At 42.0% G+C, this 25455-nt stretch overlaps 1 protein-coding gene across 1 annotated transcript in view; it reads left to right on the plus strand.

The window, feature by feature from the left end:
- Nucleotides 1–1460: 1460 nt before the first annotated feature.
- LOC307096786 (phospholipid scramblase 2-like) overlaps nucleotides 1461–25455 on the plus strand; it is a gene marked incomplete at both ends in the record, with an annotated part of 80071 nt that continues 56076 nt past the window's right edge. Inside the window, 3 exons of the mRNA XM_079766348.1 lie at nucleotides 1461–1487; nucleotides 13814–14068; nucleotides 16488–16530. Of these exons, the coding sequence (XP_079622474.1) occupies nucleotides 1461–1487; nucleotides 13814–14068; nucleotides 16488–16530 (325 nt within the window). The remainder of the gene's footprint in view (nucleotides 1488–13813; nucleotides 14069–16487; nucleotides 16531–25455) is intronic.

Here is a 25455-nt window from a genome sequence, read left to right on the forward strand (position 1 = left end):
CCCTCCCTCCCCCCCCAAAAAAAAAAGCCTTGGACAGGATGCCTTCACAAGTGGATTTTACCAAAGCAATTTACAGATTCAACACAATTCCTATCAAGATACCAATGTGTATTTCACACAACTAGAACAAACATTCCAAGCATATGGAATTACAAAAGATCCCACATAGCAGCAGCGATCTTGAGAAAGAAATAACAATGTTGGAGGAATCATGCTACCTGATATCAAACTAAAAAGGCCAATGTAATCAAAACAGCATGGTACTGGCATAAAAACAGACATATATGTCAATGGAATTGAATAAAGATAGATGAAAAAAAAGAAATTAAGACAACCTTCTTGCACCACACACAAAAATGAACTCAAAATAGATTAAAGGCTTTAATATAGGATTTGAAACCATAAACATCTCAGATCAAAACATATGCATTAAGACGTTAGACATTTCTTAAAGCAACATTTTATCTGATATATCTCTTCAAGTAAGGGAAATAAGAAAAAAAATAAATGGTATTACATCAAACAAGTTTTTGCAAAGGAAAATAAACCATCAACAAAACGAAAAGACAACCCACTGAATGGTAAAACATATTCTCCCATATATCTGATAATGGCTTAATATACAAAATTTATAAAGAATTTACAAAACTCAACACCAAAAAATAAAACAATCCAATTAAGAGATGGGCAAAGAATTGGAATAGACACTTGGAGAAGACATACAGATGGCCAATAGACATGTGCAAAGATGCTCAACTTAATTAATTATCAGGGAAATACATATTAAAACAATGAGATATTGCCTCACACCTGTCACAATGTCTATCATCCATAAATCAACAACAAGTGTTGACAAGGATGTGGAAAAAGGGAACCATCATGCACTGTTGGTAGGAATGCAGACTGGTACAGCCACTGTAGAAAACAGTAAGGTGTTATCTCAAAAAATTAAATATGGAACTTCTTTATTATCCGAAGAAACCTGAAACACTAATTCAAAAGACTATGTGCACCCTATGTTCATTGCAGCATTATTTACAATATCCAAGATTTGGAAGCAACCCAAGTGTCCATCAGTAGATCAGTGGATAAAATAGCCATGATACATTTATACAACAGAATACTACTCAGCTCTAAAAAAATAAATAAATAAAAATAAATGGAAATTTTATCCTTTGCCACAGCATTGATGGACCTGGAGAGCATTATGCTAAGTGAAATAAGCCAGTCAGAGAAAGACATGTACCATGTGATTTCACTCATATATGGAATCTGATGAACATACTGAACTAGCAAGCAAAATAGAAAGACACTCACAGATAGAGAGTAGGGTGAAAGTTCCTGGGCAGGTGTGGGGGTAGCTGGGAAGGTGAAGAGATTGAGCAAAAAAATATTTAAAAAAGGAGAAAGAATTCATGGACATGGGCAACAGTGTGGTGATTGCAGGGTGAGTGGGGTAGATGGAGGTGGAAGAGGGTATACAGGAGGTAAATGGAGATGGAAAAGAAATCTATACTAATAAAAGCCTAGGTGGTCCTCACGCCTTCATGTGACACCCTCACATAATCACTAGATGGCTGCCACAAGATGGCCAGTAGGGGAGGGCAGTTGGGAGCGATTGGGCCAGCAGGGGAGGGCAGTTGGGGGCAATCAGGCTGTCAGGGGAGCAGTTAGGCGCCAATCAGGCCAGCAGGGGAGCAGTTAGGGGGTGATCAGGCTGGCAGGCAGAAGCGGTTAGGAGCCAGCAGTCCCAGATTGGAGAGGGTGCAGGCTGGGCTAAGGAACATCCCCCGCCCCCATGCATGAATTTCATGCACTGGGCCTCTAGTTTAAAAAATAAATAAACAAAAATCCAAATACATCAATTACAATTAATGAAATTGAAACAGTCATTAAAAAAAAACACCCAACAAACAAAAGTCCTGGACCAGATGGCTTCACAAGTGAATATTGTAAGACTAATACAATATGATTTTATGTATATGTGGAATTCAGAGAACAATATAAATGAAAAACCTAAACAGAAATAGACTCACAGATACAGAAAACAGATTGATGGTTGACAGAGGGAAAGGGGTTTAGGGGACTGGATGAAAAAGGTAAAGGGCTTGAGAAGTACAGATTGGTAGTTACAAAACTCTCATAGGGATGTAAAGTACAGCATAGGGAATATAGTCAAAAATCCTATCTAATAATAGACAAATATGCAAATTGGCCATACCTCTGACACGCCCACAAGCCACGCCCACTATCCAATCAGAGCGAGTATGCAAATTAACCCAAACCAAGATGGCTACAGCCACAGAGAGCAAGGTTTCCTAGGTAACAGAGGAAGCCAAGCTTTCTGCCAGCCGTTTCAGGCCTAAGCCTCCACTCAAGCTACAAAGTTTCAATTATAGAAAGTAAACAAATTCAAACAAATGGCGGCAGAATGGAGCTTGAGAGAGCAGGCCAGGGTTGCCGGCGGCAACAGGGGAAGCAAAGCTTTCCACACACCCTGGCCGGGCCCACCTACTTAAGGCAACAAAGTTTCAATTATAACCCCAACACAAATGGCTGCCAGCCTCGGAGGGAGCCCCAGGCTTAGCTCTGCTCCAGGCTACAAAGTTTCAATTGTAGAAGGAAAATAAATTCCAGATACCAGGGCCTCTGCTTGGGTTGCCAGGGGGCGTGGCCGGCCTGCAAACCACCACAGGCCCCTCGCTCAGGCCACCCCACGCCCCAAGGGAACCCCCACCTGATCTGGGACGCCCTTCAGGGCAAACCAGCTGGCCCCCACCCCTGTACCAGGCCTCTATTCTATCTAATAAAAGAGTAATATGCAGATTGGTCATCACTGCAACACACAATATAGCTGCCCCCATGTGGTCAAAGATCCTGCCCCTATGTGGACACAAGATGGCCACTACAAGATGGCCAGCAGGAGAGGGCAGTTGGGAGGCACCCGGCCTGCAAGGGAGGGCAGTTGGAGGTGATCAACCCTGTAGGAGAGGGCAGTTAGGGGTGACCAGGCTGGCAGAGGAGGGAAGTTGGGGGCAAACAGGCTGGCAACAGAGTGGTTAGGGGGTGATCAGGCTGGCAGGCAGAGCGGTTAGGGGCAATCAGGAAGGCAGGCAGGCAAGCAGTTGGGAGCCAGCAGTCCTGGATTGTGAGAGGGATGTCTGACTGCCCATAAACGGGCAGTCGGACATCCCTTGAGGGGTCACATATTGGAGAGGGTACAGGCTGGGCTGAGGGACAAACCCCCTTCGTGCACGAATTTTGTGCACCGGGCCTCTAGTATTTTAATAACTATGTCTGGTGCCAGGTGGGTACTAGAAGTATCAGGGAAATCACTTGATAAAGTATTTGATTGTCTAACTACTATGCTGTAATACAAAATAATATTAAATGTAAACTGTAACTGAAAAAATATAATAAAATACTTTAAATTACAGCAATAAAGTATGTATAGACAGACATTGCATTTTTCCTTTTATTATATATCTTATTAAAGGAGAAAAATGTTTGCCTCTCCTTGAATTACAAATGTCCAAATGAATGCTCCTTACCCAAGAACAAAATTACCAGCTGGGTATCATCCTCAATAGCCTCTGGCAGTGTTTCAAGGTAAAACATTTGTTTAAAGAATAAAATGAAAATAAATCAATCATTGATGTTCCCCAAAGGTTGTGTCTATCTGTCCATCTGTCTGTGTATTTATTATAGTACTAGAGGCCCAGTGCACAAAATTCATGCATGGAGGGGGGGTGTCCCTCAGCCCAGCCTGTACCCTCTCCAATCTGGGACCCCTCGAGGGATGTCCGACTGCCCATTTAGACAGTGGAGCTAGTGGACTTCTCATGAGGGGATTGCACTAATCAGGCTCATGGAAAGGTGGGGTGAATGGTTCTCATACAGAGCCATACAACTCAGTCTCTGACACCTCCTGACTCAACCCAGACCTCTACATCTGGGCCTAGGCAGCTGACTCCTCAGCAGGGCACAAGCTTCACAGGGTTGGGCTACAGGAGTAAAGAGAGTAGAGTTATTGCATTCTCCCAGGCTAATGGAGATGGCATCAGTCCTGTGGGAAAGAGACTCAACACATGGGCCCTTGTGGCTGTCCCTTCAGGTCTCACCCTGGACCCACACAACCCAGTCTCTCCTCACAGGACTCTAGTCTGCTCTGAGCCACCCACCTCCCTCCACTGGAGCCTAGGGTGAGTGGCTGCCAAGTAGATTTTGTGTGCTGGCCCTTTAAGAGGGGTTGGGGGTGTGTGTGTCCCTCAGCCCAGCCTGCACCCTCTCCAATCTGGGACCCCTCTCACAATCCAGGACTGCTGGCTCCCAACCACTCACCTGCCTTCCTGCCTCATTGCCCCTAACAGCTTCTGCCTGCCAGCATGATCACCCCTAACCACTCCCCTGCCAGCCTGATCAATGCCTAACTATCCCCCTGCTGGCCTGATTGCCCCTAACTGCCCTCCCCTGCAGGCCTGGTTCCCCCCAACTGCCCTCCCCTGCAGGCCTGGTCACCCCCAACTGCCCTCCCCTGCTAGCCATCTTGTGGTGGCCACCTTGTGTCCATATGGGGATGACCAATTTTGAACACATGGGGGCAGCCATCTTGTGTGTTGGAGTGATGGTCAATTTGCATATTACCTCTTTATTATATAGGATTGCACTTTGTTGTAGGTGCAATAATGAAATTGGCAGAGTAGTTCTTGATTTGTTTTGGTTGACTATATGTTATCATCAATAGCATTAAACTAATTTTTATTGATTGTATTGATTCTCCATCTCTTCAGAAAATTGTGATCATGAAATCAATCAGTTAGAAGATTTGATCCTGAGTGTTTTTGAATCATGTGGAGCTGAGGTTAATTGTGTTCAGAGAGAGTCACAGAAAAGACATGACTGCTTAAAAGGAAGTGCAAGCAATAGAAATGCAGTTACCTGAGCATATTCTCATCTTTATCTGGTAACAAGTAAAAGCTTTCCTTTCATGTAAATGCTGGATAATACCTTGCATTTCAGTAGGCAGGCTCCCCACATCTTGAGAAACCATCCTGAGGACTTGGGACCAAAAGGAATCAGATTTTAATGGAAGGGTGTATACATTTTGTATTTTACTCTCAACAGTCTACTTGGGAGCTGAAAGTCTCCAAGGTGATAGTCCCAAGGGTGCCTGCACTTAAATATTACATGAGAGCTATTAAAAACACTAGTGCCAGAGCACTACCCAGAAAAACTGAAGCAGAAGCTCTGGTAATGGGACACAGGGATTGGTAATTTTTAATTCCCCAGGTTAGTCTAATGTGTAGCTAGGGCTGAAAACCACTACACTAAATTCTTATATGGTTGGTGTTTGCAAAATTATTAGCAAGTCCATAATATTCATCCAAGGCACTTGGAGAATGATTTAATGCACCCACAGCTAATTAAAAGTAGGTGACATATCATTAAGTTTGGTTATCATCAGACTTGAAAATTGTAAGAAAAAAATTAGCTCAATTTTATTTCTCAAGTTCAAGGCTATATACGGTATATATAATCTATACTAATAAAAGAGTAATATGCTAATTAGGCCAAGAGACCTTCCGGAGACCTTCCAGATGTCCTTCTGGACAAAGCCAGGGGCTTGGCTGGCCTGCAAACTGCCCCCAAATGGCCCTCAGCCCCTCGCCCAGGCTGTCCGCACCCCCCAACGGAGACCCTCACCCCAATGTGGTTGTGGCCAGCCTGCAAACGGCCCTCAGCCCCTCGCCCAGGCCGGCCATGCCCCCCAGTGGGGACCCTCACCCCGATGGGGGTGTGGCCAGCCTGCAAATGGTCCTCAGCCCCTCACCCAGGCCCACCCCACCCCTAGTGGGGATCCTCACCTCAATGGGGGCGTGGCAAGCCTGCAAAAGGCCTTCAGTCCTTCGCCCAGGCTGGCCACGCCCCTAGTGGGATCCTCTATCCCGAAAGGGGCATGGACGGCCTGAAAATGGCCCTCAGCCCTTCACCCAGGCCGGCCACGCCCCCCAGTGGGGATCCCCCACCCTGATCCAGGTCCCCCTTCATGGCAGACCTGCCAGCCTCCACCTGTGCAGCAGGCCTCTATCTATACTAATAAAAGGGTAATATGCTAATTAGACTGGGAGACCTTCCAGAGACTTTCCAGACATCCTTTCAGTCAAAGCCATGGTGGCAGGGGCCGAAGGCAGTGGCGGTTAGGGGCAATCATGCTAGGAGGAGAGGGCAGTTGGGGGTGAGCAGGCCAGCAGGGGGGCCAGTTGGGGGGGAGCAGGTCGGCAGTGGGGGGCAGTTGGGGGCAAGCAGGCCGGTAGGCAGAGTGGTTAGGGGCGATCAGGCAGGCAGGCAGGTGAGCAGTTAGGAGCCAGTGGTCCTGGATTATGAGAGGGATGTTCGACCCCTGTGGGATCGGGTCTAAACCGGCAGTCGGACATCCCCTGAGGGGTCCCAGATTGCGAGAGGGTGCAGACCAGGCCGAGGGACCCCACCGGTGCATGATCGGGGCTGAGGAAGGACCACAGGAGGGCTCCAGCACGTGTCCGGCCTGTCTCACTCAGTCCCGATCACTTGGACCTCAGCAGCAAGCTAAACTACAGGTCAGAGTGTCTGCCACCTGGTGGTCAGTGCACATCATAGTAACTGGTCGACTGGTCGACTGTCTGCCCCTGGTGGTCAGTGCATGTCATAGCGAGCAATTGAGCAGCCTTAGCATACCATTAGCATATTACGCTTTGATTGGTTGAAAGACTGACTGGTGGACTAAACACTTAGCATATTAGGCTTTTATTATATACTAGAGGCCCGGTGCATGAAAATTCATGCACTGGAGTGGAGGTCCCTCAGCCCGGCCTGCCCCCTCTCACAGTCCGGGAGGCGACCCAGCAATCAGGGGAAGGCAACACCCCATTACACCTCTATTGCTGCCACTGCCGGCAGCGCAAGCCTTGGCAGGCCCTGGTTACCTGAGCCTCAGGCGGTCCTGGGTGGCTGAACAGCCAACATCCGAGGCTTGCCTGTGCCTCGGGCTGTCCCTGGCTGGCTGGGGGGCTGGGAGGCTGAGGGGTCTGGGGGACTCCAGAGGCAGGTGCATTTAGCAGCCTGACCCGCCTGGGGGCAGGCTCGGCCATGCCGTGCACCTGCCGCCCCGGTGGGGCTGAGGGGACAGGGCGCCGCCATCTTTGAGGGAGTGGCAGTCAATTAGCATATGCCCTCTTTATTAGATAAGACTAGAGGCACAGTGTACGAAATTCGTGCGGGCGGGTGGGTCGGGTGTCCTCAGCCCAGCCTGCACCCTCTCCAATCTCGGACCCCTCGGGTGATGTCTGACTGTTGGACATCCCTCTTACAATCCAGGACCACTGGTTCCTAACTGCTCACCTGCCTGCCTCCCTGGTCGCCCCTAATTGCACCCCCTGCTGGCCTGGTCGCACCACACTGCCCCCCCTGCTGGCCTGGTCACCCCACACAGCCTGCTGTTCAGTCGTTTGGTCGTCCCTCACTAACCCCCCTGCCAGCTTGGTCACCCCACACAGCCTGTTCGGTCATCTGTTTGGTTGTTTTGGTTGCGACAGTCGCTTAGGCTTTTATATAGAGAGAGGATAGCACAGGTCTTAATATAACAATGGTACTAACAATATTGATAGCTTACTCTGCATAATGTGGATTAGCTCATTTTAGTCTCAGATATCTTATGAGGTAAATACTATTAATTATCCTTAATATGCAAGTGGAAAACAGGTATAGAGGAGCTTTATCAGGCTTCCAGTTCTGGGTTCTGTACTTAATAGTTGGTGGTGGTTTCAAACAAGTTGCTGTTACCTCTAAGCCTCAGTTCTTATCTATAAAATGGGGATAACATTTTCCAATTCAGTTCGATTTTGAGATTAAATGAAAGTATATGTGAAATACCTCATACAATGCTTTATAACTAGTAAATGACAAATATTTGTTGACTACATTAATAATATGTTAAGTCAATTGGGCTTTATATATATATGAAAGTATCCAAATTTCAGCTAATTCTATATGGTAATCCATTGATTTTGGAAATAATGAACTATCCTATCTAAGAGTCTTGAGATGATTGAATTAATGCCAATAATGTTACTAATTAACACATCTGCACCTCCCCAGTGGCTCTTTAAAAATAAAAATCTCTTCATATTACAGACAGTATCCAGTCTCTGTTGGCTTCCCATTACTTTTAAGCTAAAGGCCAAAATGTTTAATTTGGCCACCAAGTCCTCGGGGAACCCCTGCCTTCCCTTTAAGTGCATCTCAAACCTGGCTCTACTGTCTGGTAGATGGGCCTTTTCCACTGATTTGAAAGGCCCTAAGTTTGTTACTTTGCAAGAGCTTCTCTCTGAATATTCTTATTGCCACCAGATTACTCACCTCTTTTTATCCCGTGGTCCTCAAGGAAGCTGTCCCAACTCCTTTATTTTCTCTCTCTTCCTCCAAACACCTTCCTATGACAAATAGTCACAACACTGGTTCCTTCCTTCAAATGACTTATCTACAATTCTAACCAATCAGTTAATCACAGTGGTGTTGTATCTCCTTACTGTAAGGATGAATATAAAATTCTCTCTCCCATTAGGCAGTGAGGGCGGGGATTTATATCTGTGCTTCTCATTTTAAATTTCAGTGCTCCGCACTCCTAAAACTTCTTCAGATATAATTCAGATTATGGAACTAACTCACTCTTCTGCTCAAAATCTTCTAATCCTGAGTCACACTTGAAGTAGAATCCAAACTCCTTATTAAGGGACACCCTAGGTCAGTGATGGCGAACCTATGACACGCGTGTCAGCACTGACACGCGTAGCCATTTCTGATGACACGCGGCTGCTGAGGCGGCCGCATGCCGAGGATGAAACATTTGCTGCTCCTGAGGATGAAACATTTGCGAAATAATGTTTTTTCCTCAAAGTGACACACTACCCGAGTTATGCTCAGTTTTTTGGCGAAGTTTGACACACCAAGCTCCAAAGGTTGCCCATCACTGACAAGGTTGTTCATCACTAGGTGAACCGCTCCTTTCTTTACTGGCAGCCATTTCCAGTCTTCCTCTGCCTTAGAATGGTCCTCTTTTCCTCAAACATGCCAAGTTCATCCTTCAATCAGGGATTTTTTCATTTAGTTTTCCTGCTACCTAGAACACTTCTCACCTGATCATCACACAAAGCTTTTCCCTTCTCATCTTTTAGTCTCAAATGAAATTTCACCTACTTAAAAGTGACTAATTGATACCTTTCCCTCCCCATGCATTTTCTCCATCAGTTCAATCTGAAATATTTTTTTAAAGAATTTATATTCTATCTCCCAGAAGTTGCCTGAAAGCCATGTGAGAACAGGTTGCCTTTGATTGTAGAACAGTCAGATTATAGATCACCTGTAAATATCTGTTCACTATAAGTAATGAATTATAAAAGCTGGATGGTGGCGTAGATAAACGCCTGTACTCACTGCTTTCCACAAACACATCAAAATTACAACTAAAATACAGAACAACCATCATTCAGAACCACCTGAAAGCTGGCTGAATGGAAGTCCTACAAATAGAAAGGTAAAGAAGAAAGCACACTGAGACTGGTAGGAGGGGTGGAGGCGTGGAACAAACTGGTATGGCACCTATGTGTGCCTCTTTTTTTATATGGAGGGAGATTGTCTCTGCAGAAGCCACCCATGAGGAACAAGGGGTCAGCCCCACACCAGACCCCCATCCCAGGATTCCAGAGCTGAGAAGAGAAGTCCCCATAACTATGGGCTGTAAAACCCAAGAGGATTGTGGCTAAGAGACAGGGAGGTGCTGGAGACCCAACTAGTCCTTTTAAAGGGTCAGGGCATAAATACACTTGGACTCAATACCACTGAGCTCCAGTACCGGGCAATTCTGGGGAACCCAAACATATAGGGAGGAACTTGAATGTCTGGCATCAGGGCAGGAACCCAGCAATAGCTTTCTCCCAGACAGGGGTACTCACTAGGGTCATTGTTCCTGTGTTGGGACCTCCCTTGTCACAGGGCTAACTGGCAGCCATAGCTGAGTCTCATTCAGCCTGGAGCACACTGTTAGCTCCACCCTGGGGATTCCTTGAAACCCCACCCCATCTCATTTGCAGCCCCACTCAAGCTGTTTGCAGCAGCTTTTCCATGTGAATGGCCTGTCCTGGCTCAGGCTTCAGACTTTGCTGAAATCTCTCAAACAAGCTGCAGCTCGTGACAGCCTTCCCCAAGCCTACCAATAAAAGGGCCAAGTCCTGACACTAGCACCAGCCTGCCTTGTTTCACAGCTGGGCCTCGCCTCCTGCACAACAGTTCTCCCACTATAGTCACAGCTGGTCCTCATAGCCAATTGGCCTGAAGGTCAATTTCTCCCAAAGCCACCAACAGGAATAAAGGCTCATCTACAAGACTTGCACACAGCCCACACAGGGTGCCCAGCTCAGGTGACTGGGGAGGCTGATCCACTGGGCCCTATAGGACACCTACTACACAAGGCCACTCTACATAGCAGCTCTACCTAATACATAGGAACAAACACAGGGAAACAGACAAAATGCATAAACAAAGAAAAATGTTACAAGTGAAAGAAATGGAAGCAAGAAAACTACTGGATACAGAGTTCAAAACCATGATTATAAGGTTACTCAAGGATCTTCACGAGAGCTTCAAGGGACTTAGTGAGACTTTCAAGGATCTTAGTGAGAATTTCAATGACATGAAAAAGAACCAGTAAGAAACACACACTAACTTAAATAAAGAACAATTTACAGGGAGTCAACAGTAGAGTAGAGGATTCCAAGAATCAGGTCAATGATTTGAAATATGAGGAATCAAAAAAACACCCAATCAGAAGAGCAAAAATAAAAAAAATAATATTAAAAAATATGAAGATAGTGTAAGAAGCCTCTGGGACAATTTAAGTGTACTAACATTCGCATTATGGGGTCCAGAAGGAGAAGAGCAAGAGCAAGAAATTAAAAACCTATTTGAAGAAATAATGACAGAAAACTTCTCCTACCTGGTGAAAGAAATAGACTTACAAGTCCAGGAAGCACAGAGAACCCCAAACAAAAGGAATCCAAAGAGGACCACACCAAGACACATCATAATTAAAATGCCAAGGGTCAAAGACAAAGAGAGAATCATAAAAGCAGCAAGAGAAAAGCAGTTAGTTAACTACAAAGGAGTGCCCATATGAATGTCAGCTGATTTCTCAACATAAACTATGCAGGCCAGAAAGGAGTGGCAAGAAATATTCAAAGTAATGAATAGTAAGGACCTACACAGCAATGTTTGCATTTAGAATTGAGGCTCAGATAAAGAGCTTCACAAACAAAAAGCTAAAGGAGTTCACCAACACTAAACCAGTGTTATATGAAATGTTGAAGGGTATTATTGAAGAAAAGAGAAGAAGAGGGAAGGAGGAGGAGGAGGAGAAGGAAAAGGAGGAGGAGGAATTAAAAATATGAACAATAAAATGGCAACAAATACATATCAGCAATCCAATATAAAATCAAAATAAACAAATCTAATGAACAAAATAAACTGCTGAATAAAACAGAATTAGTGACATGGAAGCATGGAACAGACTAATGAATCTCATAGGGAAAGGGGGAGGTGGGCGGAAAGAGATTAACCAAAGATCTTACCTATGTACACAGACAGTAGTGAATGCATGGGGTGGTGAACGCATGGGGTGAGGTGGGAGCCAGGTGGAAGAGGGCAATGAGGTGAAAAAAGGGGGACATCAGTAATATTCTTAACAATAAAGATTTTTTTAAAATGTACAACAGCAACAACAAAATAAAATAAAAGCTGTAGTATTTAAAAGATATCAGTATCAGTGCCCTGGTTGGATGGCTGAGTTGGTAGGAGAGTCCTACCATACACCAAAAAGCTATGGTTTGATTCTGGTCATAGCACATACCTAGGTTGCAGACTGATCTCAGCTCAGGGCATGTAAGGGAGGCAACTGATCAATATTTCTCTCACATCAATCTCTCTCTCTCTCTCTCTCTCTCTCTCTCTCACCTCTCTCTCTCTCTCTCTCTCTCTCTCTCTCTCTCTCTCTCTCTCTCTCTCTCTCTCCAATAAACATATCTTCGAGTAAGGATAAAAAGATACAACCTTTTTTTTTTTTTTTAAAAAAAAGGACATCAATATAAGGTTATAAATTTCTCATCAGTGTTCCATTCAGTTTTTACAAATTGCATATTCTAAGTTAAATTTTGCATAGCCGCCCTTACTTTTAAAATATTTTGGAGCACAGTACTTTAAAATTATATTCTATTGCTATAAAAGTATTATTCTATGCACTATACATATAAGCTTATGAAGCTTCATTATAGTCAAAATTCACGTGGAATATAGAGTATACACTGTGCCTATTACATAATTAAGACAGTTTTGCTCATTATAAATGTTTTGCCTACCTTTGTTCTCAAATTGTATTTCCAGAGAGCTGAGGGTACTAAATTGTGAAATTTAAACTTGTTATCTTAATATCATAGTGGATTTTTCTTTTTCATTTAGAGGGTCTCAAAAACTTGTTGCAAATGTTAAATCAGACAAGTATCTGGACAGTACTAGATGGAATGACATGCCTTTACTTCTGAACCAGAGTTTTAAAATAGTGGCATTATATTTTTGTATGAATAATTCTTTTCCTCAGGATTATGTTTTGGACATTTTAGGATATTTATCAGCATTCCTGGTCAATATCACCATCCTCTCCCATTGTGACAACCAAAAACATGTTCAGATTTTGCCAAATATCCCTTGAGGGGACACAACTGGCCCCAATTCTATACATCCAAGAGACACTGTTTGTTAGAATTCCAAAATATCATTTTTTTTTGCAGTCTGTTTTGGTTCTGGAAACATTGGCTCACAATTTCTATGATGGGCCTTCTCCCCACTGCTATCTCTCTTTTCCATGAAGAAATTCCAGAATCTTGATGTAGGTGACTCTAGATCATTGTTGACTTTATTTATTTTCCTTAAGTTTCTAACATATCTAAATTTTTAACAATAATGGTAAGGCTGCAAGTTGACTTGACTCACATTCCACCATCCTCAGAATAGAAGTGTATATGAAGCCACAGATATTTAATAGAAAACTTGCTGAAAGACAAAAACACAAACCTTAAGCTTTGTTGAAACAGTATTCTTTTTCCCAGTGATCTTTTGGTATTTCAATTATTTATTTTTCTTTTATCTTTATTGTTGAAAGTATTACATATGTCCCCTTTGGTGTTTTTCCCCCATTAACTAACTCCACCCTGCACCTGCCCCTCCCAGGCCTTCACCATGCTATTTTCTATGTCCATGGCTATGCATGTATGCATATAAGTTCCCTGGTTAATCTCTTCCCACCCACACCCACATTCACCTTCCCTCTGAAAATTTTCAGTCTGTTCCATGCTTTTATGTCTCTGGATCTATTTTGTTCATCAGTTTATGTTGTTCATCAGACTCCACATATCAGTGAGATCATGTGATACTTATCTTTCTCTGACTGGCTTATTTCGCTTAGCATAATACTTTATAGGTCCCTCCATGCTGTTGCAAATGGTAAGAGTCCATTCTTTTTTACAGCTACATAGTATTCCACTGTGTAAAATGTACCGCAGCCTTTTTATCCACTTATCTACTGATGAGTACTTGAGTTGTTTCCAAATCTTAGCTATTGTAAATTGTGCTGCTATGAACATAGGGTTGCATATATTCTTCTTAAGTTGAAATTTCAGCTTGTAGATAACTGGGGCAATTCTAAATGTATTGATGTTTCTGTTTTTCTGTCCAGATACAAACTATTTTACTTGTTCATATTTCAGGACCTCCAGGAGATAGTGCCCAAATCAGCCTCCAGAATGCTTATCCTCTCCCCGACGCTGACTACTCAGTGCCACTACCTGGCTATTCAGGTGATGGTCCAGTGGACTCTCCTGTCCAACACCAGCCAGTGTATAATCAGCCAGGTGGACAAGCAGGGGTACCGTGGATGCCAGCACCACCACCTCCATCAGACTGTCCACCAGGGTTGGAATATTTAAGTCAGGTAATTTCAAGTACCTAAAACAGTCATTCAAATAAAACTGTGCTTCCAGTTTACTTATTAACAAATGACTACTTCACAAAAGTCTGAAATGGTAAAACAACATTTTTTACTAACAAATTACTACTCTAATTCTTCTAGGTCAGGTTTACTTTTAAAGCAAATGGCTTAGAAAATTGTTTTCTATGATCTTGAATATAATCTGTGATACTAGCCAACAGCAAACATTTACTAAGCACCATTTTCCAGGCTTTGTTTCTAAGTCTAATACAAGTATTAACTACTTTAATCCTTTTAGAAATGCTATGATATTTAAGTGCTATACTTATTAACATTTTATTGAAGAAGAAACTGAGGTCCAGAGAAGTTACAGGAAATGTTCAGCATCAAAATGCCAAGGAAGTAAGAATGGCTTTTTACTTCTTGAACTTTGGTTCTATATCCTGTGCTCCCTAATCACAATACTTAATAATTTCCTAGGAGTAGGAAATAAACAACAAAGTTTAGTGCTGAGTTTCAATAAGTGGTACCAAGAATGGAGTTTGAATTTTTATATAATATGACTCATTTTTTATTGTAATTAATAAAATTACATTTTTATGATGCTTTTGTTCTTCAGAAAACCCAGTTTTATAGATACTACTGTCAACTGACAGTTGTTAGTGCCAGTTCAATGTCTACAGGGATTCCCTCTTTAAGGCACAGTGAAGAAGGAAACTTTGATCAGTGCCAACAACTCAATTGAGATTCAGCGTGGCTGTGGAACAGCTCAATGGTGTTATAATTAATTATGAAATAGCATGGCTGTGGAACATCCCAGTGTGAGGCAGCCCTTAGGTGAGGCACCCCAAGGGTGAGGCCTCTCTCCAGCTAGACAGCTGTGTTCTTCCCCAATCCACTCTGGTCCAAAGTGCTCCACCTGTTCTTCTCTGTTCCACACTACTCCTGACTGCTCCATTCTGGTCTGATGAAACACCTTTGGTACTGCAGCTCCAGCCAGGGAAACTCAATCTTCAATGTATGGTGGAAAGGGAAATTACACTCCCTGAGCCAGAGGGGAGCTGACTTACATAGAAAGAAATTCCTTGTCCCTCATTGCTGATTGGTCTGTCCTCATGCAAATGAGGACTTTAAATCCTCACAGTTTGATTGATCCTAAAAGTTGTCCTATCCTAATTCATCAGAATGAAACTGCTCTGATTGATCAGTTAAAGACATTGATAAGAATATAGCTGCACATCTCCGAACGGACAGGGAAAGTCTCAGTCCTATTGGTTGAAATACAATTCCAGGAACTCCTTTAAACAGGCTGGCTCAGATGACAGGAACACAGTGTAGGCAGGCAGTTCAGTGCAGGAGGCAGGAAGCTTAGTGCAGGCTTCTCCCTGAAGTGTGGCTTGCATAAGAGGCCTCTGTTTAGAAATGGCTACTAGGCATTTTTTAAAAATTTGAGCCCAGTTAGTCATCAGGATCCCTTATTGATAGGTATCTTCTTTCTGAGGGTCAACACTACAAATATAAAAAAAATAAAATCCTGGACTTTAATGTACTACAAAATAGTTTATCACAGCAATGTGAAACTATATTTGTTTGGTATTAGGAATCTCATAAAGTAGAAATTGAACTTCTAATGTATCAATTTATAAATAAATAAATATTCCTATGATAGCCAATCACTACTCTCTTTACTAATTTAATTTCCCATAATGCACTTGAGCAGTGTATAAGAATTTTAGTAGTTCATATATTCAAGAAATACCTAAGTAGATTTTTTAAAATCAGGGACTCAGAAGAAATTGTTCTATATGTAGCTAAATTCAGTGTGTCCATCACCATCTTGAACTGGACCATTATATGTAATTTAAATGTAATAGGTGGTAATTGTATATTTTAATCAAATCCATTACTCTGTTAGTACAATTCATGTTCTAAATCTACAAATATAAAGGAACTTTGTATACAGAGAAAGATGGATTCACTGGTGAAGAAAATAGATCCAGAGACATTGAAGCATGGGACAGACTGATACATCTCAGAGGGAAGTTATTGCTTACTACAAATAATGATATCAAGTATAATTAGAAAATAATTTTGCGATTTATAGAAAAAAGTTCCTTAAGTGGATGAAAAGGTCTCACTAATTCCTAAACATCTTCTAGAAGGAATAGTGTTTTCTTATTTTTATAGGCATTCCTGTCAAAGTAATTTGCTCAGCTTAATAGTGAACACACTCAAGCTCCTTTATAAATTATAAACTATTTAACCTTAGTTTTACACTTTAAATTAATACAATTATTAAATATTGATAATATTGACAAATATTGATATTTGCATACATTTTAAAAATATAAAAATGATTCTTAATTTGGTTAACTTAAAAATCATGATGTATACTAACAGCTCAATTTTTTTACTATATTAGGTAGATAAGATACTGATTGATCAGCAAATTGATCTTCTGGAAGGTATGCATTTATTCAATTATCATCTAAATATATAAAAGCCTAATATGCAAATTGTCCCCTTGGGAATTCGACCGAGAGACCGGGAGTTCAATTGCTCTCTATGACATGTGCTGTCCACCAAGGGGTGGCACAGAAAGAAGGAAGGCCCCAGCTGGCAGCCGGAAGGCCCCAAACGGCCCTGATCGCCAGCCAGGCATAGGGACCCTACTCATGCATGAATTTCATGCATGGGGCCTCTAGTCTATCTATACTAATAAAAACCTAGGTGGCATCTCTCCCTTGTGTCATCACAAGATGGCGGCCCCACAAGATGGCCGGCAGGGGAGGGCAGTTGTGGGCGATCAGGCCAGCAGGAAAGGGTAGTTGGGAGTGATCGGGCGAGCAGGGGAGGGCAGATAGGGGCGACCAGGCTGGCACAGGAGGCAATTGGGGGCAACTGGGCCTGCAGGGGAGGGCAGTTGTGGAGGACCAGGCTGGAAGGAAAGGCAGTTAGGGGCGACCAGGCTGGCAGAGGAAGGCAGTTAGGGGCAACCAGGCCATCAGGGGAGGGCAGTTGGGGTCAATCAGGCCTGCAGGGGAGGGCAGTTGGGGTGACCAGGCCTGCAGGGGAGGGCAGTTGGGATCAATCTGGCCAGCAGGGGAGGGCATATGGGGGGGAATTGGGCCAGCAGGGGAGCAGTTAGGCATCAATCAGGCAGGCAGGGGAGCGGTTAGGGATGATCAGGCTGGCAGGCAGAAGCAATTAAGGACAATCAGGCAGGCAGGCAGGTGAGCGCTTAAAAACCAGCAGTCCTGAATTGCAAGAGGGATGTTCAACTGCCGGTTTAGGCCCAATCCCATAGGACATCCCCCAAGGGGTCCCAGAATGGAGAGGATGCAGGCTGTACTGAGGGACACTCCCCGACCAGTGCATGAATTTCATGCACTGGGACTCTAGTCCTATATAATAAAGAGGTAATATGCAAATTAACCCTCATGCCCTCACAAGATGGCTGCCTATGACCAGGCTAGCAGGGGTGTTAGTGAGGGATGACCAAACTACTGAACAAGCAAACTGTGTGGGACGACCAGGCCAGCGCAGGGGAGAGGGGGCATGAGGGGCAATCAGGCCGGCAGGGGGTGCAGTTGGGGGCAACCAGGCCAGCAGAGGGGCAGTTGGGGATGACCAGGCTGGCAGGGGGGGCAGTAAGAGGTGATCAGGCTGATCGGGGGACGGGGGGCAGTTAGGGGTTACCAGGCCAGCATGCAGAGGCATTGAGGGGCAATCAGACCAGTAGGGGTGGGCAATTAGGGGTGACCAGGCAGGCAGGCAGGTGAGTGATTAGGAGCCAGTGGCCCAGGACTGTGAGAGGGATGTTCGACTGCTGGTTTAGGCCTGATCCCGAAGATATCCCCAAGGGGTCCTGGATTGGAAAGGGTGCAGTTCTTGCTGGGCTGAGGGGACCCCCCCATACACAAATTTCATGCACCAGGCCTCTAGTCTGTACTAATAAAAGGGTAATATGCTAATTAGACCGGGAGACCTTCCAGACATTCTTCCAGACAAAGCCATGGTGGTGGGACCGAAGCAGAGGTGGTTAGGGGCAATCAAGCTGGCAGGGGGGGCAGTTGGGGGTAAGCAGACCAGTGGGGGGCAGTTGTGGCAAGGTGGCCCACAGGGCGTGGCAGTTGGGGGCGAGCAGGCTGGCAGGGAGTGCAGTTGGATAGTTTCAGTAACTATAGTGTCTTCCTTCTAGATATAAGAAGTTTTGAGAAAACTGCTAAATTTTAGAATATACTTGTTGAATCCATCTTTTTAAAAAAATTCTCTATTGTTGAAAGTATTACAGAAGGCCCCTATTTTTTCCCCATTGATCTCCTCCATCCCATACCCTCCCCACCCCCCACCAGGCCTTCACCACACTACTATTTGTGTCCATGGGTTATGCCTATATGCATATAAATTCTTTGGTTAATCTTGCTCATCAGTGAATCCATCTTTCTCTGTATACAAAGTTTCTTTATATTTGTAGATTTAGAACATGAATTGTACTAGCAGAGTAATGGATTTGATTAAAATATAAAATTACCACCTATTACATCTAAATTACTTATAATGGTCCAGTTCAAGATGGTGATGGACACACTGAATCTATAGCTACATACAGAACAATTTCCTCTGAAAGAAATCCAGAATCTAGCTGTGTGACTCCTATACACTGGGAAATGAGAGAAAACTCATACTCATATTGAAACAGATAATAAAGGCTGTAACACTATATTATCATAAACTCCACACCTGGCAGAGTGACACACAACCAGGAGGGAACTCAGAACTCCCAGCTTCTCCCTGAGTAGCAATGGGTCTGAACATCACATGTGATGCTCCAACTTTTAAGATTTCTCTGTATAGGATGAGCTGCCAAAACACCTACATTTGAAAGCCAAGGGGGCTTGTGTCCATGTCCCACAATGCTATAAAACACAGAGACAGTTAATAAAGGTCTCATGTGACTTACCATGGCTCAATCCCCAGGATCCAGTACACACACAGAGGCAACAGATTGACATAAGTCAGTTTTTATGTGAAAGTAGCATATTTGTTTTGGGAAAAAAATGTATTTTTAAATTTGGGGCCCAGGTTTCTAATTTAACACACACCTAGGAGCCAACAGCAATACTCTTCAGAGATCACAGAGGCCAATGGAATCCAACTTTATTCTTTCCCTCTGTCCCACCCCAGGTCACTGATATCCCCCAAAAGGAGCTTGTGTACATGTCTGGTATCCCTAGCTGTTATTCAGGATACACATCCATTGGTAGCCTGGCTCTGATAGTCAGCAGGGCTTGTGTTTATGGATTCAAGGAGAAGGTGACATACAAAGAAAGAGTTCTTATCTGCCCATTCCCCCAGGGATCAGTTCAAATAGAAGACAGAAACTCCCATCTTCCTATATTCACCTAAAAAAAGTATGTTTGCATACTTTAAAAGTTGTTACCTGAAAGTCTGCCTTCCAATCAGCCTGTATCTAGGCATTGACTGAGATACTGTCCTTTGGGAGATTAAAAGGTCTTGGCATATTCTAACCTACTGGTAGCCATTAAGAATAAGAAGACTGCTTTGACAATTACAAAGGTCTGAGAAACAACTAAGAGCTACATCAGAGTCGAATGGGAGGTTTTATTTGCTACAAAAGCTACTTCTTTAAAACTGAGAGAGGTGGCTGTTTTATTTAATTCACAGAAACCAACATAGAGAGTAAAGGAAAATGAAAAACAAAGAATTATATTCCAAATAAACAACAACAAAAAAGATAAAATCTCAGAAAAGACCTTAATGAAACAGAGCTAAGTGATTTACCTGATAAAGAGTTCAAAAGAAGGGTTATAAAGATGCTCACTAAAGTCCCGAGAAAAAATGAATGAACAAAGTGAAAATTTAAAGAAGGGACAGAAAGTACCAACACAAATAGATAGCTGAAGAATACAGGAACTGAACTGAAAATTTCAATAGAGGGATTTAACATAAGAAAATATGAAACAGAAAAACAAATCAGAAAAAAAATTTAAGATAGGACAGAATTTATCCAATCATAGGAGCATAAAGAAAAAAGAATGAAAAAGAGTGAAGATAGCATAAGGTCTTATGGGATGACATCAGGTGGATCATGTTGGTTAGCAAACTGGCTCCTTACTCAAAGGGCAAGGAGAGGCCTAAGAGGCAGATGACAACAGATTGGCAGGTGGCAGGTTTAATAAGTAAGGGAACTTACTTATGAGAATTACCTTGGTTCACACAAGATGAGTAGATCTCATTTGCTGTTAGAATCTGAAAAATTTATATAGAGACCTTAATTCCGTTCAGTTATATATACCACTCAAATGGTGTTAACTTATTCTCTCAATGTTATGTCATTGAAACAGCTCCCACTGTGGGAAAGATAGGCATATCTTACATTCCAATGACAGGAGAGGAACTCTGATTGCCTGGGTCCAGCTTGCAGTCCGATTTTTTTATTACCTCCACCAACAGACCAATATTTGCATTATAGGGATCTGAGAAAGAGAAGAGAGAAATAAAGAGGCTGAAAACTTATCTAAAGAGTAATAGCTGAAAGCTTCTGTAATATAGAGGAAGACACAGACATCTAGCTCTAAGACTCAGAGAATTTCAATAAGAAATTCTGGTTTGGATCTTGAAGGGGAGAGCAGCTGTGATCAGAAGCCCAGCCTAACCTTCAACCGGGGAGACCATGGGTACTTCCTGGGATCCTACAACCACAATTCCCAGGAACCAGATGCCTCTGCTGCGAACCCACAAACACCAAGACTCTAGCCTCCCAGCCACAGGTACCTAAAAAGTTTGTCCAGGGGGAGACAAATTGGCACCGAATATGCGATGGGTCCTGCACCTTCTCACAGAGCAGATAGAAGGAAAAGCAGAATAAAAAAACAACCACCTGGAATTGGTGAAATAAACACAGCTGGTGAGGCAATCCATGGATGGAAAGGTCAGAGATAACCTAGAGAGAGCTCTGCCTCCTCAGATTCAGCTAGGTGTTTGTTGTTTGCATTTTTTTTATTAGTTGTTGGTTTTTTTGAGTTTTCTCCCCATATACATATATTTTCCCCCTTCTTTTTTCTTCTATTTCTTTTCTTTCTTATATTTTTTCTTTTCTTAATATCACTTTTGCACTCTTTTCTCTCGGCTAATTCTCTTTTATCAGGTGGTCACCTTTGTTTGGGGTTATTGGTATTGTGAATACATTTGTGTTTGGTGCCCTATGTGTTGTGTCTTGTCATGTTGTATTTTGTGCCTTTAAGACAATGCAGGAGAGAGAGAGAGCTACATAACTAGACACCCTGAGAGAAGCGAATATGGGGAGAAAAAGAAACAGCCCCCATATGAAAGAAAAGGAGTAATCACCAGAAAAAGTAAGTAAATGAATATAGGCAAGCAATATGTCAGAGAAAGAATGCAGAACAATATTCATAAGGAGGGTGAAAAAGATGGAAGACAAATTTAACAATATGTGTAAGAACCAAGAGGAAATGAAGAACCAAGAAGAAATGAAAAATTACATTGCTGCATTAAAGAAAACTATAGAAAGCATCAACAGTAGACTAAAAGAAATGGAGGACTGCATCAGTGAGCTAGAAGACAAGGTAGAAAAAAACACCCAAGCAGAGCAGCAACTGGAAAAAAAACTTAAAACACAGGAGGAGAGCCTAAGGGAACTTTGGGACCACATGAAATGAAACAACATCCTCATAATAGGGATCCCAGAAGGAGACGAAACTGAGCAAGGAATAGAAAACCTGTTTGAAGAAATAATGACAGAAAACTTCCCTGATACTGGGAAGAAGAAAAAAACTCACAAAAGTCCAAGAAGCTCACAGAGTCCCAAACAAGATCAACCCAAAAGACTGACACCAAGACACATTATAATTAAATTGGCAAACAACAACGACAAAGTAAGAATCTTAAAGGCTGCCAAAGAGAGACAGAAAGTTACCTACAAGGGATCTCCCATCAGAATATCGGATGATTTCTCAATAGAAACACATCAGGCCAGAAGGGAATGGAATGAAATATACAAAGTCATGCAAAACAAGGGTCTGAATCCAAGAATACTGTACTCAGCAAGGCTATCAATCAAAGTTAAGGGTGAAATCAGGGGTTTCACAGAAAAAAAAGAACAAAGGGAGTTTATTATCATCAAATCAGCAATGTAAGAAATGCTAAAGGGACTGCTGTAAAAAGTAAAAATAAAAAAGGAAGAAGGAACACAGGCATAAAGAATAAAAATGGTGACAAACAAGTACCTATCAATAATAACTTTAAAAGTAAATGGATTAAATGCCCCAATCAAAAGACATAGGGTAGCTGAGTGGATAAGAAAACATTACCCATATATCTGCTGTCTACAGGAAACCCACCTCAGAACAAAGGACCCACACAGACTGATGGTGAAGGTATGGAAAAAGGATTTTCAGGCGAATGAAAATGAAAAAAATAAGGTGGGGTAGCAATACTTATCTCTGACAAATTAGACCTCAAAGTGAAGGCCATAACAAGAGCTAAGGAAAGCCACTTCATAATACTAACAGGAGCAATTAAACAAGAAGATATAACTCTGGTAAACATATATACACCCAATAACTTCTGGAGGATACCAAGGGAGAGATTCACAGCAATACAGACATAGTAGGGGACTTTAATACCCCAGTAACATCACTAGATAAATCCTCTAAACAGAAAATCAGCAAAGAAACAGCAATACTTAATGACTCACTAGATCAGATAGAATTAATTGAAATCTTCAGAACATTTCACACCAAAGCCACAGAATATACATTCTTCTCAAGTGCACATGGGTCATTTTCAAAGATAGACCACATATTGGGACATAGGCAAAGTCTCTTCAAATTCAAGAAGATAGAAATCATATCAAGCATCTTCTCAGATCACAATGGCATAAAATTAGAAATCAACTACAATAAAAACAATGAAAAAAATCAAACACTTGGAGGCTAAATAGCATGCTATTAAAAAATGATAGGGTTACCAAGGAGTTCAAAGAAGTAATAAAAAGCATCATGGCAATAAACGACAATGAAAACACAACAATCCAAAATCTATGGGACACAATGAAAGCAGCCTTGAGAGGGAAGTTCATAGCTCTACAGGCTTACATCAGAAAACAAGAAAAAATAGTAATAAATTATCTATCCCTACAACTCAAGGAGTTAGGGAGAACAAGAAAAGCCCAGCATAAGCAGAAGGAAGGAAATAATAAAGATCAGAGTGGAAATAAACGACATAGCGATCAAAAAACAATACAAAAGATCAAAACCAAGAGCTAGTTCTTTGAAAGGATATACAAGATGGATGAACCTCTACCATGCTCACCAAAAAGCAAAGAGAGAAGACCCAAATAAACAAAATGAGAACTGAAAGAGGTGAAGTAACAACCAATCCCACAGAAATACAAAGGATTATGAAAAAATACTATGAACAACTCTATTCCAACAAAATGGAAAACCTAAATGAAATGGCCATATTCTTAGAAAAATACAAGTTCCCAAACTCAATCAGGAAGAATAAAAAAACCTGAATAGGCTGATACCTACCAAAGAAATTGAAGCAGTGATCAAAAATCTTCCAGCATACAAAATCCCTGATCTGGACGGCTTTACAGGGGAGTTCTACCAAGCATTCAAAGAAGAACTAAAACCTATCCTCCTCAGACTATTCCAAAACATTTAAGAGGAAGCAATATTCCCAAGCTCTTTCTATGAAGCCAGCATTATCCTAATTCCAAAACCAGACGAAGACACCACAAAAAAAGAGAACTACAGGCCAATATCCTTGATGAAAATAGATGCTAAAATCCTCAACAAAATTCTAGCAACTCAGATTCAGCATTACATTAGAAAGATCATACACCATGACCAAGTGGGATTTATTCTGGGGATGCAAGGATGGTACAATATCTGCAAATCAATAAATGTGTTACATCACATAAACAAATTGAGAGACAAAAATCACATAATCATGTCAATCAATGCAAAAAAAGCATTTGACAAAATACAACACCCTTTCTTGATAAAAACTCTCAGTAAAGAGGAAATAGAGGGATCATACCTCAACATAATAAAAGCCTTATATGACAAACCTACAGCCAACATCACACTTAATGGGCAAAAACTAAACTCATTTCCCTGAGAATGGGGACAAGACAGGGATGCCCACTTTAACTACTCCTGTTGGATATAGTACTGGAATTGTTAGCCAAAGTGATCAGACAAGAAGAAGAAATAAAAGGCATCCAAATTGGAAAAGAAGATGTAAAACAGTCCTTATTCACAGATGACATGATACTATACATAGAAAACCCAAAAGAATGCATCAAAACACTACTAGACCTAATAAATGAATTCAGCAATATAGCAGGATACAAAATTAACACCCAGAAATCTATGGCCTTTTTATATACCAATAATGAACTCATAGAAAGAGAAATGAAAAAACAATCCCATTTACTATTGCACCAAAAAAAAATAAGATACCTAGAAATAAACTTAACTAAGGATGTTAAAGAACTGTACTCAGAAAACTACAGGACATTGAAAAAAGAGATAGAGGAAGACATAAACAAATGAAAGAACATACCATGTTCATAGACTGGTAGAATCAACATCATTAAAATGTCCATGCAATCTACAGATTCAATGCAATCCCCATTAAAATATCAATGGCATACTTCAAAGATATAGAACAAACTCTCCAAAAATTCATCTGGAATTAAAAAAGACCCCGAATAGCCACAGCAATCCTGAGAAAGAAGAACAAAGTTGGAGGGATTACAATACCAGATATCAAGTTATATGACCAAGCCACGGTTCTCAAAACTGCCTGGTACTGGCACAAAAACAGACATATAGACCAATGAACAGTACAGAGAACCCAGAAATAGACCCAAGCCATTACGCTCAATTAATATTTGACAAAGTAAGCAAGAGCATGCAATGAAGTCAAGACAGTCTCTTAAATAAATGGTGCTGGGAAATTTGGTCAGATACATGCAAAAAAATGAAACTAGATCACCAACTTACATCATACACAAAAACAAACGCAAAATGGCTAAAGGACTTAAATGTAAGATGGGAAACCATAAAAATCCTAGAAGACTCCATAGGCAGCAAAATATAAGACATATGTCGTAGCAATATCTTTACTGACACAGCTGCTAGGGCAATGGAGACTAAGGAGAAAATAAACAAATGGGACTACATCAAAATAAAATGCTTCTGCACAGCAAAAGAAACCATCAACAAAACAACAAGAAAGCCCACTGCATGGGATAACGTATTTGCCAATGATATTTCAGATAACGGTTATATCTCCAACATTTACAGAGAACTCATACAACTTAACAAAAG

Source organism: Cnephaeus nilssonii, assembly GCF_951640355.1.
Source record: "Cnephaeus nilssonii genome assembly, chromosome: 3".
NCBI classification, from domain to species: domain Eukaryota; kingdom Metazoa; phylum Chordata; class Mammalia; order Chiroptera; family Vespertilionidae; genus Cnephaeus; species Cnephaeus nilssonii.